This window comes from Nilaparvata lugens, chromosome 3 (assembly GCF_014356525.2).
Source record: "Nilaparvata lugens isolate BPH chromosome 3, ASM1435652v1, whole genome shotgun sequence".
NCBI lineage: Eukaryota > Metazoa > Arthropoda > Insecta > Hemiptera > Delphacidae > Nilaparvata > Nilaparvata lugens.
This window is the reverse complement of record NC_052506.1, coordinates 76,308,086-76,326,587: the sequence shown is the minus strand read 5'-3', so window position 1 is coordinate 76,326,587 and position 18,502 is coordinate 76,308,086. Positions and strand designations below refer to the sequence as shown.

Below are 18,502 nucleotides of genomic sequence, written 5' to 3'. Positions count from 1 at the left end.
TTGACCACGGTCAAAATTTCAACTATTATAGCTGATATCGAAGCAAACTACTAAATCGGTTCTACCCCACCATGTACAAGAGGAATTAACTGTCTCTAAAACAACACTTCATACAGCTGACGTGTTTGAAAATATCCTTTCGTATTGGAACAAAGCTGCATAATAATTTTCGTACCAAAGTGCAGTCCATGTCAGTATTAGAGTAGGTAGGTCAAGAAGAAAGTATACGAATTTCTTGTCTCAAAAGCCTACTTACTAGGCTACATAGTGAATTCGTGTAAATCTACAGATTTTGGTAGTGGAAGGTTATAACTGTCTGTGATCTGCACTTATCTATTAAGATTTGTTTGTATTTTTATTATTTGTTTTTTACGATATTCAAGTTTATACTGTAGATTTAGAAGCTATTGTAGTGTAGGTATAATTAATTGCCGCAAGCTTAGACATTTTACTATTTGAATGACAGTTTAAAAAATGAATAATATCAATTTACATTATAATAGGTGTATATATTGAAACTGATTGTATTTTGCGTCGGATTTACAACATTGATTAATGATGAGCTTCATCTGTTACTGACGTCTGTCATTACCTTTCCAGGGTTGATGATCAGTCTCCAGATACAAAAATGACTTCAGACGTGATTATTGTGAAAATGTAAGTATTTTTCTACCATTGTTACAATCTGTAGTTTGACATTTTCCGTGAATCCAAATACTACAATACTATTTTGGGCTCAAAAATAGCAAATTTATATGTATTCCACCTGCTGAAAAATAAAAAAATCCAGTACCAAGGCTAACGTTTGTCTATTAAATTTAACCGCGATTAAATGACGTCAATGAATTGTCCGATTATTGGTTCCCGTGGCATTGTTTCTATTAGGCTGGCCAATAACGGTAGAACATGCATGATACACAGTCGTCCTACATTGTTGTGTCATTACAGCGAAACGCTTCGAGCAAAATTCTCCGAGGTTAGACTTTTGTATCTCCAATACTCCAATTTATTTGTTTATTTTTTCTTCGCTGCTCTATGTTAGGTTAAATTATTTGTTTGTCATAATTTGTAATTTACCAGTGGTTTATCTATTATTATTATTAGTTTATTTTATGTTAGAAGCCTCTCGCTGATGATGAACATGTGTATGTGCATGATGAGCATGCAGCCATGCATGTTCTACTGTTAGTGGCCAGCCTTAGAGGACGTAAAAAAATACCGACGGTTGAATCTAATAGAAGTACGAAACTGAGCAGTTCCATTTCCTGAGATAAATTTACATTTCAATTCAAAGCAAATATTTGCAGTTTGGGGTGGAATTTGTTTTTTAAGTTGTCATGCTTGTCAACCAACAACTCATCAGTTGTTTCTTTCTTATTCAAATTGCATATATACTTATTTGCCATAAAATTCGAAAACATATAGACAAAATGCATTAAATCTACGTAATACATAAATAGAATAGATGGTCAATAATGATTGTCCTATGTATAATTGTGACTTTCAAGAAAGTAAATAATGTTCACAAAAATTATATTTGTTGTATCAATAGTGTGGCTTGACCAGTATAAGTTGAAACTTGTGCGCTAACTGTGAGATGTTAGCTAAAGAATAATTCAAGTAAAATAAAAATTCAAAGTCTTGGAGAAATCCAATTAAATTCAGATTCAGTAATGAAAGTTTGTTATATTGCCTTATCTGAATTCTAACTGTGTCTGCAACTTATGATTCACTCAAATTTTCAGCATTTGAACAGAAACCATTGGTATTTTTATACTTTAGTTTTATATGTTTCTGTCCACTTATTTAATTTAGGCAGATGCGTGATATTATTTCAACATTACTTTTCTATTTCGTTTCCAGAGTGGGAGATGACATTGCAGCTGTTGAGTGAGTAATTTTTGTTCTTGTTTTAAATATTAAAAAAATATATATTTCTAAAATTAGTTCTTTACTAACTCTCATACCAAGCTGGATCTCTAATTAGGCTATGTATCTCCATGTTGAACTACTATACTTATACAGAAGAGAGAAATCAACTAGACGACGACAATGTACTTCTCAGCCGGTACAAATGATATCGCCTGTAATGAAAGGAAGTAATTCAACTCTTCTCTTCGCGATAAACTGCGGGATCTACAGAACCGTCGTGCGCGTAATGTGATAGGTTTTCTCGGTGCCTCACAGATATGACTTACCAGACTTGTCCGCTACAAATAAAGAAATAGAGTATGCTAACAGAGAGAACTGTAATTTATGTAAACATTTCAAAAATATCTTCTTTGTAAATATCACGAACGTAGGTAGAAGATTTCATACTTCCAATGGTCTACATCTTAATTCCTTAGGAAAAAATATGTTTGCGATAGAATCTTAGAATTTGTTCAAAAAAAGCTTGTAGAAACGAAAATTCATCTCAACCAATTCCTGTTGAGAATCATACGGACACTTTTTTAGAAATTTGTCAGTCGATTACCAGTCATGTATTGGATGATTGACGAAACATAAGCGAAGTCCTGAATGTGTCAAGAATAATAATTGTATAGACAGTCAGCCTGCAATTAACGATCAATCACTTGATTGTGTTAGTGAGCCAATGAATAATATTAATCATTGCCAGAACATTCATCAGCAAACCTCAACATTCAAAGTGGGCTATCTTAATATTCAAGGTATTGTTGGAAAACATGTTTTTCTGAATGAATTTGCCAATGATAACTTGTTTGATTTGCAGTGTTTGAGTGAGCACTGGTGCAGCAATGATGAAATTCCTTTCAATGTATTAGATTATATTCAGCTTGTAAATAGTTTCAATAGGGAGCAACACATTGATGGTGGCGTAGAACTTTATACTAAGAAAGCATTGATAGACACTAGTATTAAATTAGATTTAGCATTGTTGTGCAGTGAGCTGCCCTTTGAAGCAACGGGTGTGTATTTCAAAGATTTGAAAATTGTCGTCGTAGCTCTTTACAGATCACCCAATGGTCATCCATCTTGGAAAAATTGGAGGATATGTTCCACTTCTTTCTCAATCCTCAGTAGAAGAAAATTGGTATAGTAGTGGGTGGCGACATCAATGCGGCTTTCGATGTTACAAAAGGAATTCGCAGTGTAGTTGAACATCGGTGGTAGTCTTCTTATCTCATTAGTTAAACTCCATGGCAAGCTCGTACCTGTACCTCCACGCCACTGACTCCATTAAATCCACTGAATCCTCTCCATTGAAGAATCGTATCAACTGAGCTTAGGGTGGTATCTAAAAACTTTCTCTCTGCTCTCCTTCAAGACAGGACAAACAGTCATGAAGTGGTAAACATATTCTCCCTGTCAGATTGTGTGGCGGTGAAGGACTACTTGTTAAGATATATCAGCTCTGTCCTTGTTTTGAACATCCAGTTAATGCACGGTGCTTTCTTGCTGATCTTCAACTTCAAGTAGTCTTGTCTCCAAACTCAGTTCCCTTAGGGAATATCACTGATTTCTTATACCCTTCTGATGCAGTTATTTACTGATGATGTGGTAATAATTACAAGAATTATCATTTAATTGTCAGTATACAGTATTATAGTGATAATTAATAATTACAGTGGAAATCGTTTATTATGAAATCCCTTCTAAAGATATAATATATCAGATACGGTTACCAAAAACATGCCTCTTGCTTGGTTTGCTATACATACTGCGCTTTATTATATTGATTATAATGATATATCGGCTATTATGACATTATCTATGACTCTATCGTTTATAATGACAAACAGTCGAGTAAACTGGACATAGTTTCTGAAACAGGATATATGTCAACTAAATACACAACGATTCTTTCTAATGAGTGTTTACTGAAGAAATACTTTTCTGTGGCATCAAAATTTTAGTCCGCCATCTTGGACCCGCCATTGTGAATCCAACTTCTTCTTTTTTCAAATAGGAAGGTGGTCATGTGACATGATTTCGATACAGAATTTCAAGAGAAGATGAATGGCAACAATCGCACAATCAAGAATACTGATAAATCATACAAAAATGAGATAAATAAGAACATTGCAAATTTGAAATTATTTGAACTATCGAATTTTACTTTCCAAGTGTTAGTAATCACTATAGTAATATCTATAGTAATATCTATTCACATCTTGAACACTTTCAACAGTAAAGTTTGATCTGTCAGATTTTTAATGTACTCGTTTGTTTCATTTTTGTATTATTTATTAATATCTGAATATCTTTGAAACAACTTAAGATATCGATGTGCAGTTTATGCCATTTATTTTCTCTTTAATTTCTGTATCGAAATTATTTATCATATGATGCATAGGTATGATACCTTTCTATTTAAAAAAATACAGTTGGATTCAAAATAGCGGATCTAAGATGGTGGACCAAAAGTTTTGTGGCCACAGAAAGGTAGTTTTTTCATTCAAATAGGATCTGCAATCCTACATTATATTAGTGCATAATATACAATAGTGTACATAATAGTGTAATAGTATATCATAATATAACAGTATACCATAGAATAACCAATGTACTGTTACTCCATGGTATAACTTATATTGTGTACTGTACAGTTCATATTAATAAAAATGCACATGATTATTTGAGAGTACAGAAGAGTATTTGTTGAAACGGGCTTCACCTATGTTGAAATGTTTAGCTTTTGTTTTTATAACCAATCAAAAAAGCAAAAAAGGAAATAAGAAAATGCAGGATGCAAGTTGCATCTGCATGTTGCAACGAAAAACAAGTGTTATAAATATTGTCTCCACTACTATATAGTATCCCTTGCACACTCGTCCCAGAATCGGATGTATAGTGACTATCTCTTAAACTAACCTAAAGTTGATAGTCCCTTGGATTTCACAATCAACGATTATCATTGTATTATTTTTTATGAGTTATTACGATTATGAAATGTGTATAAAAGAGTGAAAAAAATCTTTGTTATAAGAGCTAAAACTCTCAATACGCATTTTCTCAATCATGTTAGACATGCAACAACCACGACTTATCTAAAACTTGAAAATTGGAATTTAGAGAATCTTGAATTATCAGTAATTAATTATTTACTCGCCAATGGCATGAGCAACAGTGATGGCAAGGCAAAAGTTCTAAGATATTTGATGATAGAATTTAGATGATATTTTGTTATTGTTCAATTTCATCTTTGCAGTCCTTCGAATCCACCTCCTCGTCCTTCCAAAGGTGGAGTCCGACCAGAAGCAAAGTCGTCTCCAAGTGGGGACCCACGAGATGAAATACATTCTAAAAATGGGGACACATTAAAATCAACACCAGTTACAAGGCCGCCTAAACGTGAGCTCTCACCAAATGCGAGAATATCTACAAGTGGAGTTCCACCTGCTAAAAAGCCTTCCACAAGTGGGTTGCCACCTTTCAAAGGGCATCAAACAATTATGGTCCCACCAGCTGAAGGGCATCCCAAAAGGGCTAAAAAACATTCTACAAGTGGGGTCCTACCAGCTGAAGGACATCCTAAAAGAGCTAAAATACATTCTGCAAGTGAGGTCCCATCAGCTGATGGGCATTCTACAAGTGGGATTTCGCCATTTTTGTATAGCAAGAGAAAGTAAGTAAAATGATCAATTAGAAACCAAGTATATATATTCTCAATATTTATATTTTACTGTGTTGCCTGGGTTTTCTAAGCTAATGAATCACTTCCTTTGTTACGGAAAAACTAATATTCCAAGTAGATAATAATTTTTGTTGATCAGCTGTGCTTGTATTTTTACTCACACTTTTTGTAACAAAAAACTATATGGTTGATGATGGAATATAAGGTAAACCTGGTCAAATCATTTGGCAATTATTTTGAATAAGTTTTAAGTATATTCTTATGATTTACCTGGGTTGGTTCTCTGACTCGCGCACTTTGTCCAGTAATAGAAACTGAAGTTGAATCTTAAAATGAGTCATCCACTGTTAACAAGGTAGAATTTGAAATGAGTTAAACTACCATGATTATTTTGCCATGAAATTGAACTACTGTTAGCATTTAACATTTAACGACGTGGAAATTCAATTCAAGTTTTGAAGTTGTTCTTTTTAATGCTGACCCCGTGCAGCGCAATGTAATGTATCGCTTCCTTTGTGAATCCACTCGTAAAACAAACGACTTTCTCCAAAACCTCATGATTTTTCAACGATCTCAGATCTATATCTATACAATAAGGACAGCATTTAATCTCTTCTGTTCCCATTCAAACATGGGAAAGAAACGACAAAACAGCCTCTATTAAAATGCTATTCTCATAATTAAATTGTATTGTTAATATAGAAATATCTATTGAAGATGATATCTGATAATTGTTTTGAATATTAAATAATTTCATTTATAGGCGTGAAGAGCTCGAAGTAGACATTCAAACATTATACTACATCAGATCCGCTCTCAAAGATGTGGCAGCCAGGTGAGATTATTTTACAGTTTAGATTATTAGTGTTAAAAGCCAAGTTATTTTATAATGAATTGTTATTAGGGTTCTAGGAATCGGGTTGCTAATTCCAATTCATATCATATGCGAGAAGTATAATAAGATATCCATATAAATAAAAATCGAGCCTCAAATTTTGACATTCAATAACTTTTTTATATGTGCACCGAATTTGATGATTTTTTTTAGTTGTGTTCTTTATGTTCAGGACCAGGTTTATGGCCTATCAAATTTATAATCTAACTCCAGGACTCTTTCCTACGGCCCTCCATAGTTTACATGTAATCCTTATGGGAGAAGATTTGTGAGCTGGCCACACACAGGAATAAAAATCAGCTGTTATAATGATTGCGGCATCCAACAGCCGTCGATAGATAGTAGTAGACAAGAGGGTGTGCTGCTCCATAACCACCCATGTATTTTATTCTAAACGCCCCGACTAAAAACAAAATGACTGTTCTGTGTGTAACCAGCCAGCAGTGCGGCCTCAGGTTAAAGACATTGCTTTGTTTCCAATAATTGTGCTGTCTTCGTTGTTTAGAATTAATTGATTTTTAGTAAATTATTTATTTTGGAGTTGGATGATTATCTATATAAATGAAATTCATTAAAATCCCCCAAAGCCAGTTAATTATTCAAATATCAGTTACTCATCATTCAGTTACATTTATATTAGTTACAGTTATTACATTGCAAGTTTTTAATAAAAGTTGGTATTTGAAGCTATTACTGATAAAGGTAATCAATTTTGTACCATTAATTTCTATCGAAACCCTCGATCCTCCGATTATAATTCCGACATCAGGGTTCATCGTCACTCACCAATTATTTAAAAAGTTTGTGAAGCAATTAGTTTTCCTGCTATTTACCAAGGTCACGAATTAGATTTTTTTAAGAGTTTGTAATCCCCTGCATGTATTGAGTAAGTGAAAGGAGTGAACGGGGGAGCACATGTGATTTATGCAAAAAGATAGCATAGCTCACCGTATGTAGAAGAAAAATTTTCATCTAAATACCGTGGCATAGCTTAAACTACACGTCGATTAATGATATGCGCGATCAATTAATTTGTCTGTTATGATTTTGTCATACACGCACATGGAAGTGTATGCTGAACTGATTATTTGGTCAATAAAAAATAATAGGATAGTCTGGATTTGAGGACTGTTAGTATGGGTTATAGATTTTGAGGTGTGCATCCAGCTAAAGTTTGTCATGAGATGCATCAACTATTTGGCGGTACGAAGTTCGCCGGGCCAGCTAGTTTATGATAAAATATGTGGTGATACAAGTGATCGAGAAAAGAACCTATGAATGTGTGCACAAATATGAAACTGTTGCTAAGGCAGCACATCTGATAGCTACACTTCATCTTCCTTTCTCTCGAATTTAATCAGCAGTCTTCTATTCCTGTCAAACACTCCACCCTGGGATGACACTCTGTGTCTTGTTTTGTGGAGCCTTTCCAGTATTTAAACAACCCTCTTCATGTCGAGTATCCATAATTTTTCCCCCTTCAATAAACTTCTCAGCGGTCTTGCTCTGTGACTATTTTCAAAATTTCGTTTAATCTCTTTTATATATGTTGGACCTTCATTTTGAATGAACTCTTTCATATGCATTAGTTGATGGAATTGTGGTTCTGTTTTCTTCCATAGAGTAGTTCTATGCCAATAGAAGTATGTAGTAACACACACAAAATTCACACTTCTCCAAAATTCTTTTAGAAATTTCAGCTGCCTTTTCTGCTTGACTGTGAGTTTCTAGGACAAAACCATACTTTTCTGCTAACTCTTTGAAATTTTAGGAAGTAAATTGAGTGTCCCTATCAGACCTTACTACACAAGTAATACCATGTCTTCCAAAAATATTTTACATTCTTATAATAAATTACTTTTGCTGATGTTAAGTGATGAATGTGAACTAATTCTACGTAGTAAAATTACTCTACAACCTTGCGTAGTAATCCTGGAGCACCAAACACCATTTCCCCTAACACTTGGCAAGGTCAATTCATACTTCTTGCCAAAGTTTGTTTGGAAGACTTGATTGTTTTAGTGGTTCACTACAGCTTAGTTCTGTGTTGGATACAAACTGAACAATTTGTAACTAAAGCAGAAATATATTCTGAAACTCCTGGCCACCATACTGATTCTTGGGCTTTTCTTCTGCATTTTAGTATTCATCATGAATTCTTTCTAAAATGTCCTTCCTTATGGAGCCTGTATGAACAGTAGAGGTCCTTTCGTAATCAAACCCTTCACTTCAGCCATTTCTGCTCTGTACCTGTTGAATTTTGAATGACTGTCCCAATTGCCAGATTTTATCCATTCTCGCAACATTTACATTTACCATCTCCTATTCGAGATTTTCTTATTTCTTCTAATCGCTTGTCAGTGCAGGGCAGTACTTCTATTAAACTTTCACAAAATAATTCTTCATTCAAAACATCTTTGTTCTCACTTCGACTTGAAAGGTTTCTGCTGAAAGTGTCTGGTACAAGAAATATTTTTCCTTGTAGTCGTGCACATTAATACGCACATCATAAGATAGTAGTAAAATGTATTTTACAAACTTTATTTGTTATTAGTAAATGTATACACAAATTACTTACATTTTTACAACAAATGGTCAAAATGGCTGCCTTTTTCAGTAATGCATGCATAAACTCTTTTTTAGATACATTTTATAGCACTTTCACATTGAAGTTCTTGATTTTTTTTGTTATGTTCATCTTCAGTTCATCCAGTGTGTGTGTGTGTGTGTGTGTGTGTGTGTGCGTGTGTGTGTGTAGCCTTGTTTTATAAACTCTTCCTTCAAGGTAACCCCACAGTAAGTGGGTTTATTTACCCCACTTTACCATACTTTTACCCCACTCCAAAGTAAAACTCTGTGCTCTTGAGAAAACGACATGCTTACTAAGCAGTAAACTCAGTAACACTGCAGACTTAATCTGGCCACTATACAGTTCAATGATCTCTAGGTTTGTTGTAGGTACTACATTAGTTATCTTGCAGAAGCAAGCATAACTAATTCATGAAAACTACTATTTACAGTAAGATTCATTCACATGTGCGCGACTTTTCGATTGCTCTGAACGTAGCACACATTAAGGTCAAATCACTGTAACCTCATTCTAATCCTTAGCAATCTTGCAGAGAGTTCAGACTACTACCACTATAGGAGAACACCACTAAAGTTATTGGTTCTATAGAATCCTCTAAACGCATTCTAGACTTTTCTGTTCTGATCTTGTCTTAAAGAGGCAATGTGTAAGCAATATATTTGCCTTCACCAAATATGTAAGGGTGGGAAAATGAAAAAAAAACACAAGAAAAGATCGTACAGGTTTTTGATATTTAAAACAAAACAATAAATTATTTATTACAAAATTAGAATTATAATTAGAAATTACGAAATAATAATAGATGAATATTTCAGGGGCTACTCGCTTTGCTGCTAATGAGGATTCAATGTTTGTGGTTATGAAAAATTTAAGAACAATGACTCAGTAGTCACCTACCTTTTTGAAAATAGCTTCCCACTTTGGCATCTTCTGGTATTTCGCGGCGTTAATTATTAATTAAAAATCAAAATAACTGATCTAATGAAATGGGTTCAGATCCCGTCCTATTCAATAATACAATTCTCTTTAAACTGCCCGAACTGCGACAGGAAAACTGTATTATAAAACAAGAGCAAAATCTATCCCCTTCACCAGAACAGCCGGACTTTACTCACAGTCCTAACGAACGAGCTCACACATCGACCAAAAGAAAAATTTTGGGTATTAAATATAAGGTGCGGCAGTCAATCGGGCGATTTTAAAAGCGTTATCAAGAGTGAATGATTAGATTTATTGACATGAAACATACAAAAACACAGAGTAAAGATAGTAGCATTTAGTTTACAAACTCAAAAAACTAAAAAAATAGAAAAGAAAAGTCTTATTTTCGAAAAATAACATCTGCCAGATGTCCACCATTCCTATGTATGCACTCAGTAAGTCTTCTGCTAACATCGCTCATTACACGTTGCAGCATCTCCACTGGAATTTGTTCAATTTCATTCTGAATTCGAGTTTTCAACTCCTGAATTGTGAGTGGTGCTGGAGACATAAACACTTTTCCTTTTAAGTAGCCCCACAGAAAAAAATCGCAGGCTGAAAGATCGGGGGATCTGGCCGGCCATCCGATATCCCCATGTCTCGAGATTACATGATTGGGAAACATGTTCCTTACAGTTGCCATGGACTTTCTTGCAGTGTGACTGGTAGCCCCATCTTGTTGGGAGAGCGTGTCTTCGTTCACAGGAAGATGAGCAATTGCAGGAGCTAAGAAATTCTGCAACATTTGGACATAGCGTTCCCCTGTCACAGTTACAGCCCTTTCCCTTTCATCTTCAAAGAAGTAGGGACCAATAATTGCAAAAGAGGACATCATCATATCGCACACCATACAGTGACTTTCAAGCTATGGAGTGGTTTTTTGTGGATTTCGTACGGGTTTCCGTCTGACCAATAGCGGAAATTTTGCTTGTTAACGTATCCTGACAAATGGAAATGTGCTTCGCTCATCAGTAAGTTGTTAATAAGATTCTGGTTTCCATTAATCAACTGCAGAAGTGTCTCACAAAATTGAAATCTGTTTCCATGGTCTGGTCCTGTAATGCATGAACAATTTGAATTTTGTACACATGGAAATGAAGATCTTGATGTAAGATTCGTTGAATGCTGCGGTCTGAAAGCCCAAGTGCCACAGAATGACGACGCGCTGAGCGGCGTGGACTCCGTTCAAAGGCCTCTCTAACTGCCGCTATGTTCTCTGGTGTACGCACTTTTTTTGCACTACCACCTCTCTTCTTCATTGTAGAACCAGTTGCCTCAAAGTTACCAACCCAGGTCTTTATGGCATTGGCTGATGGAACAGCATTATTACGATGAATCTCGAACCTTCTTCTAAATTCACGCTGAGCGATCACATAGCTGTTTTTATAAAATGCTTTTACGGCATAAGCACGCTGTGCTCCTGTCCACTGCTCCATTGCTACTAAAATGCTTTAAAGTTTTCTACACGATGGGCGTAGCATCGTTCTCCCCACTCCAGCCAAACGAACACAAACGCTGTTGCAAAATCGCCCGATTGACTGCCGCACCTTGTATAACACAGTCAATGCCAAACATGAAAGCCATTTCAGTACATATTTTTATCTGTCGCCCAAGTGGCACGTTTGTTATTAAAAACAGAAGAGAAGCTACATTAATTTTGACAACAAATGAAATAAACAATCTTTCTGTCGATGACAAAAATTGTTCAAAGACAAAAACACTGTTCATTAAACTTTTCTAAATTAGAACTCTAAAATCCTGATCAATATGAGATAAATATATGATTCATATATATGTCCCATATGACCAGGTGACAAATGCCACCCTGTGATGGGATGTGAGTGAATAAGGCACAGCATTTTCAGTCAATGTCATTTTTTACTTTCCTTGCCCTATTACCATAGGTAAGGAAAGTATTGCTTTCCAAAAAAAATTAAGGTACCCTAATTTCAAGTTTTCTATACGTTTCAAGGTCCCCTGAGCCCAAAAACATGATTTTTGGGTGTTGGTCTGTGTGTGTGTATGTCTGTGAACACGATAACTCCATTCCTAATTAACCGATTGACTTGAAATTTTAAACTTAAGGACCGTATACCATGAGGATCCGACAATAAGAGATTCAATAAAATTCAATTCAAGATGGCGGAAAAAATGGCGGATGATTACTAAAAAACCATGTTTTTCACGGTTTTCTCGAAAACGGTTCTAACGATTTTCTTCAAATTTATACCATGGATAGCTATCCATAAGCCCTATCGACTGACATGAGTCTCATTTCTGGGAAAATTGCAGGAGATGCGTAATATTCTTGAGAAAAATGGCGGATATTTACTAAAAAACCATGTTTTTCTCAATTTTCTCAAAAATGTCTTGACCGATTTTTTTCAAATTCATACTCTGTATAGTTATTCCTCAGCTCTATTAACTGGCATGAGTCTCCTTTCTGCAAAACTAATGGGGGGTCCACCCCATCCTTGAGAAATGGACTTTGTAGCCTCTTTCTCGTGCATGAGGTAGGTAGGTAGAGCAGTTCATAAAAATAATACATAGTCGAGATATTTCATCTATAGAACAGCTGTTTTGACCTCTTTTAAAAAATATAATCGAATTTCACAATTTACACACAGGAAAAAGTACTATAGAAAACAATTCTCTATACACATATACAGTAGTGTGATCGTAGTTGTTGCTGCCAATCGTCATTATGTTATTCCCCTAAATTATTCTCCTTTAAGAATGGGGCTTACAGTTCAATGAGCAAGGAAAGTTGTGTGAGTGTACCACACCCGATTTTTATTCATAGTTAATTCTTCTGATAAAACGTCTTTATATTATTTTATTATGTCGCGCAATCTTCAATAAAATTAACTGTTTCTTGGAGCAATCAAAGCTTTAATATCACTCCTCCACTAAGCAAAGGCATTTTTTGATATGGCAAAACAAACTACTCTTTCATAATTTTTTTCCTTCACAGGTAAGAGGCACAGTTGCCACACCTTCAACGTCAAGTTATGTGCTATTTGCACCAACCAGTTATTTTCTGTAGGTCTGACAGACAATCCCTAACTGCCTGAATAATCGGACCCAATCTCTTATTATACGTCAGCACCTGAGTCCATCTTGTAGGAAATTTCATGATATTTTTTATCATCACCATCCAAGTTTGGAAATGTATTTCCTTTACCTCAAGCTCTCTTAGGCAAAAGGATTTTTCATTCAATTCATTATCGCCAAACTTGACTACAATCGTGAGTTGACTGCTCCAATTCAACCTGATTAACAAATTGGGATTGCTGTCTAGTTGTTCCTATTTACTATTAGACAATTTATTCATATCAATTTTATAAATACCAATCTTTATTATTTTTTATAAAAATGATAAGATTTATTACTATAATATAATTATTATTATATAAACTTATTATATTACTCCAAATGTCATGATGTCTCAAGTTTTATTTTACACTGTTGTTATGTTTATGGTGCAAGCATTATTGTGCTCTATTTAAAATGTTACAATCATGTATAATTTTGACAAAATAAACTTAAACTTCAATTTAAATTCAATTCAGTTAGGTTTCTGTTTACAAGATATACGCAGGTGTCCTTATACAGCTTCACCCCACATTTCCTTCTTCAATTCAGAATCAAACAAGAGTGTCCTAACTCTTAAATATCCCATTTTGTCTCAACTTCTGCTGAGTATTGATTCAGTATATCAAATACCTCACACTTACTTGCAATCAGAAACACCATTACAAAATGTGTAAATCGTCTAGGAAAGTCAACATATATTTTTCTTGTCCCAAGCTACAGGACTAATAGGACCACATACATCAGTATGTTCTATTTCAAGATATATTGTTGCCCTTTCCCTTACAGTTTTAAAAGGTCGCCTTGTTTGGCGAGCAGACAAACTTATTTCACAAAAATTTTGGAAAATCTTCAAATTTAGTTTTAATATTCATTCCCTCACTAAAATTCACAAGCCTCTTCATATTATCTATAACAAATTGGTCGCCTATCTTACTATGCCATATTTCAACTAGCAATCACTTCATACGAATGGGAAACCAAGGTGACGCTTCCACTGAACGTTTGCGCTAGATTACAAAGAAAGGGTTACTGCGCAACCACTAGTAACCAATAGAAACCGGTTAGGGCTGGCGGCAAATTGAGGGAGGCGGTTTCGCTTCATTTTGCTCTTAGTCTCAAGAAATTTTGTCCGTAGTTTTTGTATCTGCAGTATTTCTGAAGTCTTGAAGACCACTGCACAAAATCAGGTTTATTACTGGTCAATAATCTTCATTCACCAGCCTTGAGGTTAGATTGGTCAGGTTTCTGTCACCAATTAAAGCTGTTGCTTACCGCGATGTTTGGAAGTGACTATATCTCTTTGGAAGAGAACTGATGATTTTTTCAATACCATTCCATCGTCAATAGTGTGTCCAAGAGATTTCAATTTGGAAGCTATAATTTCAAGCCGATTGACAAAACTAGCCATATCCTTATTAGTTTCAAAATTTAAAAAGTGTTGAATGAGAAGGAATTTCTGTTGCTTTTCATCACGTTCATAAATTTGACAGATATTTTAACATATCACACGATGTTTCACTGTTCAGTATGTGGTTTAGGGGCATTGAATCTATTGTACTGATGATTACTTTCTCAGCTTTAGCTTCCTTCAAATGAAATACTGATAGTTATTTTTCCTTACGTAGTTCATTTGGATAATATCACTTTCTTGCAGTTAACAACATTGACTCTGAATTCTTCAACTCTGATTCCTTGATAATCAAATAGGATTTTTATTTTGAATTTCCACATCTGAAAATCATTGTCGTTGCACAACTTCCCAACCATTCCTAAGCTTAAATTATCGCTACAACTAGCCATTGTTACTTTGATGGTTCTACTTGAAACTCTTCTTCAATAACTTTTACTTCTATTTTTTTAAGAAAGTTCATTCACTTACCGATGCTCATTTTAATTTTTAACCTTGAATCGTCCGACTGCATGCTCTTTATGCACTCAGAAAGAACCGTAACTTCAAGGTTAAGAATAGTTTTACTTGCAAACAAAGTATCTTTTATGGTATCCTGGGGCCCATAACCTGTTATTCCGGTACAACTGAACTGTTGATTAAATAAAAATACTCGATAGATTATTTAACACAAAGTTAATTGAATGAATCATATAGGAGATTTTACTTTTACTGGTTACACACACGCTCACAGAAAAAAATGTCTGAACAGAACCGCGATTTCATGACTTATAACATAGACCATAGAGCTCACAATTATTTCAGAGCTAGCAATTATTATTTTCAACAACGAATTCTTCTGTTTTCAGGATGCAGATCAATGAAGTCCAACATCACAAGCTTACCGAATTGCTGGACAGAGTCTTCAAGAGGTCTGTCTCGTTTTCAGTACTTACGATTCAATTTATTAGTAGCATATATATCACGCAAGTTCTTTATGTATATCATAGTGCTTCTCTCTTTTTTAATGAATCAACTAGTATTCTTTTATTTTTGTGAGGATTTCCAACTATGGTTAACCATGTACTAGTAAATCCTTGAAATAGTATAAAAGGAATCAGGAAACGTGAAGGAACAGTTGGTATAATAGGATGGGTTGGAGGAAGGTACGGTTGGATGGGAAAAGCCAAGGACCAAGTGATTTGTATTTTAAAAAATAGTTTAGTCCAAGAAGGAAATCTTGAGAGATTACATAGCATGAACAAGTGAACTATAAAAACTGAAGTTATAGCTTCTTATAGGTAGAAAAAATAATTGCTCTCAATTCATTTTTCGATTTCATTTTTTACTTTCTTAGTTATTTTGGCAAAATTAATAAAAAGTTGTTCACGTATTTAATTTATAATTCTAGTGCTTACGTATTTAAGTTGTCTTCTGATAGTTTCAATGTTAGTATTATAGAACAGATTGAAGAATTATTATCATTCTAGATAAGTCTCAGGTTTATTGGCTGTTATTTGTACAAGAAAGTTTTGTTTCATGCTTGATTATTAATTTTTATACATATAAGTATCTCATTGTGAGATCATAAAATCATTCAAAAGTCATGCTGGTTGAGAAAAGTCTAGTTTTATTCAAAATAATTTTGATAATTAATTTTTGGCTTATGAAGAGTTGACTGTATAATGATGGAATGTGTGTTATACAAATTGCATAAAATTATTATAATTTCAGTTGAGAATGTTTATTGCTTATTTATATCCAAACTTCGAATGTGTACAACATTCATAGTTTTGATTTTATAATAATTAAGGTTTTGTTTTGAGAATAATTTTGACATGTCACTAGTCATTGATTGAAAATTTGATTAAATGTGATTATTTTGATTGTGAAGTAAATAAAAAATATGGTCTTTGCTTTCAGTTACAATTATTGTGAGCTGAGAAAGGAGATGAAAGTTGCTTTTTCCATGAAAAAAATTCCGAGAGATTGGACCGATGAGAGGATTGAAGACTTGATCAGATTCAAGAATAAGATGGTGGTGTTTTTCCAGTCATGTCTGAACGCTTACAGATTTTTTTGTACTGAATTGTACTTCACGCAGAGGCTACATAGTGTTCAACGGGTTTTGCAAAGCATGTTGGAAACGAAGATAGCAGTACATGCTGCACTAAACACAACTCAACAAGCCGAAGCTGTTCCGAAGTAGTTAACGAGAAAGAAAACGCAAATAGACCAAGGACAACCTCACGTGACCTCACTACCAACATTTATATTTAGCGGAATTGTAAGGAGATTAGGTTATATGTTTTATCAACAAACTGAACAGTCAAGATGTTTAAGATGTAACAAAGTACAGTAGATATAAAATTATCAATTAATCAAGAATATTCTCTAGTCCAAAAATACATTAAGTACACAAATGATGAATAATATAAAATACGAATAATTATGTACTTAAATTAAGTTTCCATATTATAGGTTATGGAATGAGCCTACATGGGCACTGTGGCCTGTGCGTAGACTCGAGTTGAAATTTCAAGTAGGTATAGTGAATCTTTATGAAGGGGGAGAAGGAAGAGAGCCAAAATTAATCAATAATTCATGAGCGTAATTTCATTCAAATGAATTTCATAGTTTTGTATCGTAGAAAGACTCCAAAAAAAACAGTGAAAATTGACAGTAATCGGCTTGAGATAACAGTAAAAGTTGCAACATAAATTCCTTATACCATGGGATATCTACTTACGCTATTGTTTCTCTATGGTAATAGGCTATATCAAATAATAAATATATTATTTTTGCAATTACTATAACCTACTATTAGCTATTACTATATGAAAAATTACTCATATCTACTGATAATATTCAAGCATATTATAATATATGGTTTAAAGAATTTATCTTTTTTCTACCTGTATGAACTAGTGACCCTCTGTGTCGAATAACTCGTTCAAGAACTGTTGCATTGTAATCTGTGAAACCCGCAACTTTTAATTATATATGAACGGCACAATTTTAGAGACTATCAATGTCACACAGTTGCATAGGAAAGAACTATGTGAACTATCGGCTTGTGATAACAGTAAAAGTTGCGACATAAACGCCCTATACCATGGAATATGTACTTATGCTATCGTTCTCTATGCTATTACTAAATATGTTTTATAGAATGCGTAAATTATTGAACTATGCAGATTTTTCTAGAATTTTCATTCATCAATTTCTTTGAATTTTTATTCTGGAATATATCACATAGTGGCTGATGATTTCGCAACAAATTTATTACTGTCTTTATATTTCTTTACTATCAAATTCATTACAAGTAAACAAATGATCTAGAATTGTAATTATGTTGATACTATTGAAAGGAAATGAATAAATTATGGGGGTTTGTGTTTTCCTCGTGATTTATTTATTATTTGAGTTTATGAATTTTGTACTCAGAAATAAATGGCTGTCTAGCAAGTAGTCAAATAGAAAAAAGCATGAAATAATTTTTCTGAATACCAAATTTCCAATAAGTTACAATTTATCCAGAAACGATACTGTAAAGAAGAATTTCATTTGACTCGAATTTTCAATTATGGACCAATTATATGAATAGATCAAATGGTAATTTAATTATTATTAGATTCAGTGTTTCATTTTGAATTGAAAAAAATGTATACCGTAACAGTAATTATTGATGGAGCCTCATTTAATCATTGATGAAAATAAATCTGGAGGGAACTCATTATCAGATTGTTTGACAATGTGTAATACAATTGACCTGTTTTATTTATACATTCATAGATATAATATAATTCCCAACTTATTATGAATTATAATGGAAAAGAAACAAAAGCTTTTATGTTGATATGTTGTCATGAAATAATACTGAGAGGGAAATTATGAAGTACTGCAGTATCACACAGAAAATAATATATTTTCCTTTCTCCTCTCTGAGAAGTT

General features: G+C 33.9%; 1 protein-coding gene across 1 annotated transcript in view; it reads left to right on the top strand.

Moving 5' to 3' along the window:
• LOC111049640 overlaps positions 1 to 18,287 on the top strand; it is a 39,286-nt gene extending 20,999 nt beyond the window's left edge. The window contains exons 11-16 of the mRNA XM_039424626.1: positions 601 to 657; positions 1,864 to 1,890; positions 5,174 to 5,590; positions 6,363 to 6,434; positions 15,418 to 15,480; positions 16,472 to 18,287. Of these exons, the coding sequence (XP_039280560.1) occupies positions 601 to 657; positions 1,864 to 1,890; positions 5,174 to 5,590; positions 6,363 to 6,434; positions 15,418 to 15,480; positions 16,472 to 16,757 (922 nt within the window). The 3' untranslated portion in view covers positions 16,758 to 18,287. The remainder of the gene's footprint in view (positions 1 to 600; positions 658 to 1,863; positions 1,891 to 5,173; positions 5,591 to 6,362; positions 6,435 to 15,417; positions 15,481 to 16,471) is intronic.
• Positions 18,288 to 18,502: the final 215 nt, after the last annotated feature.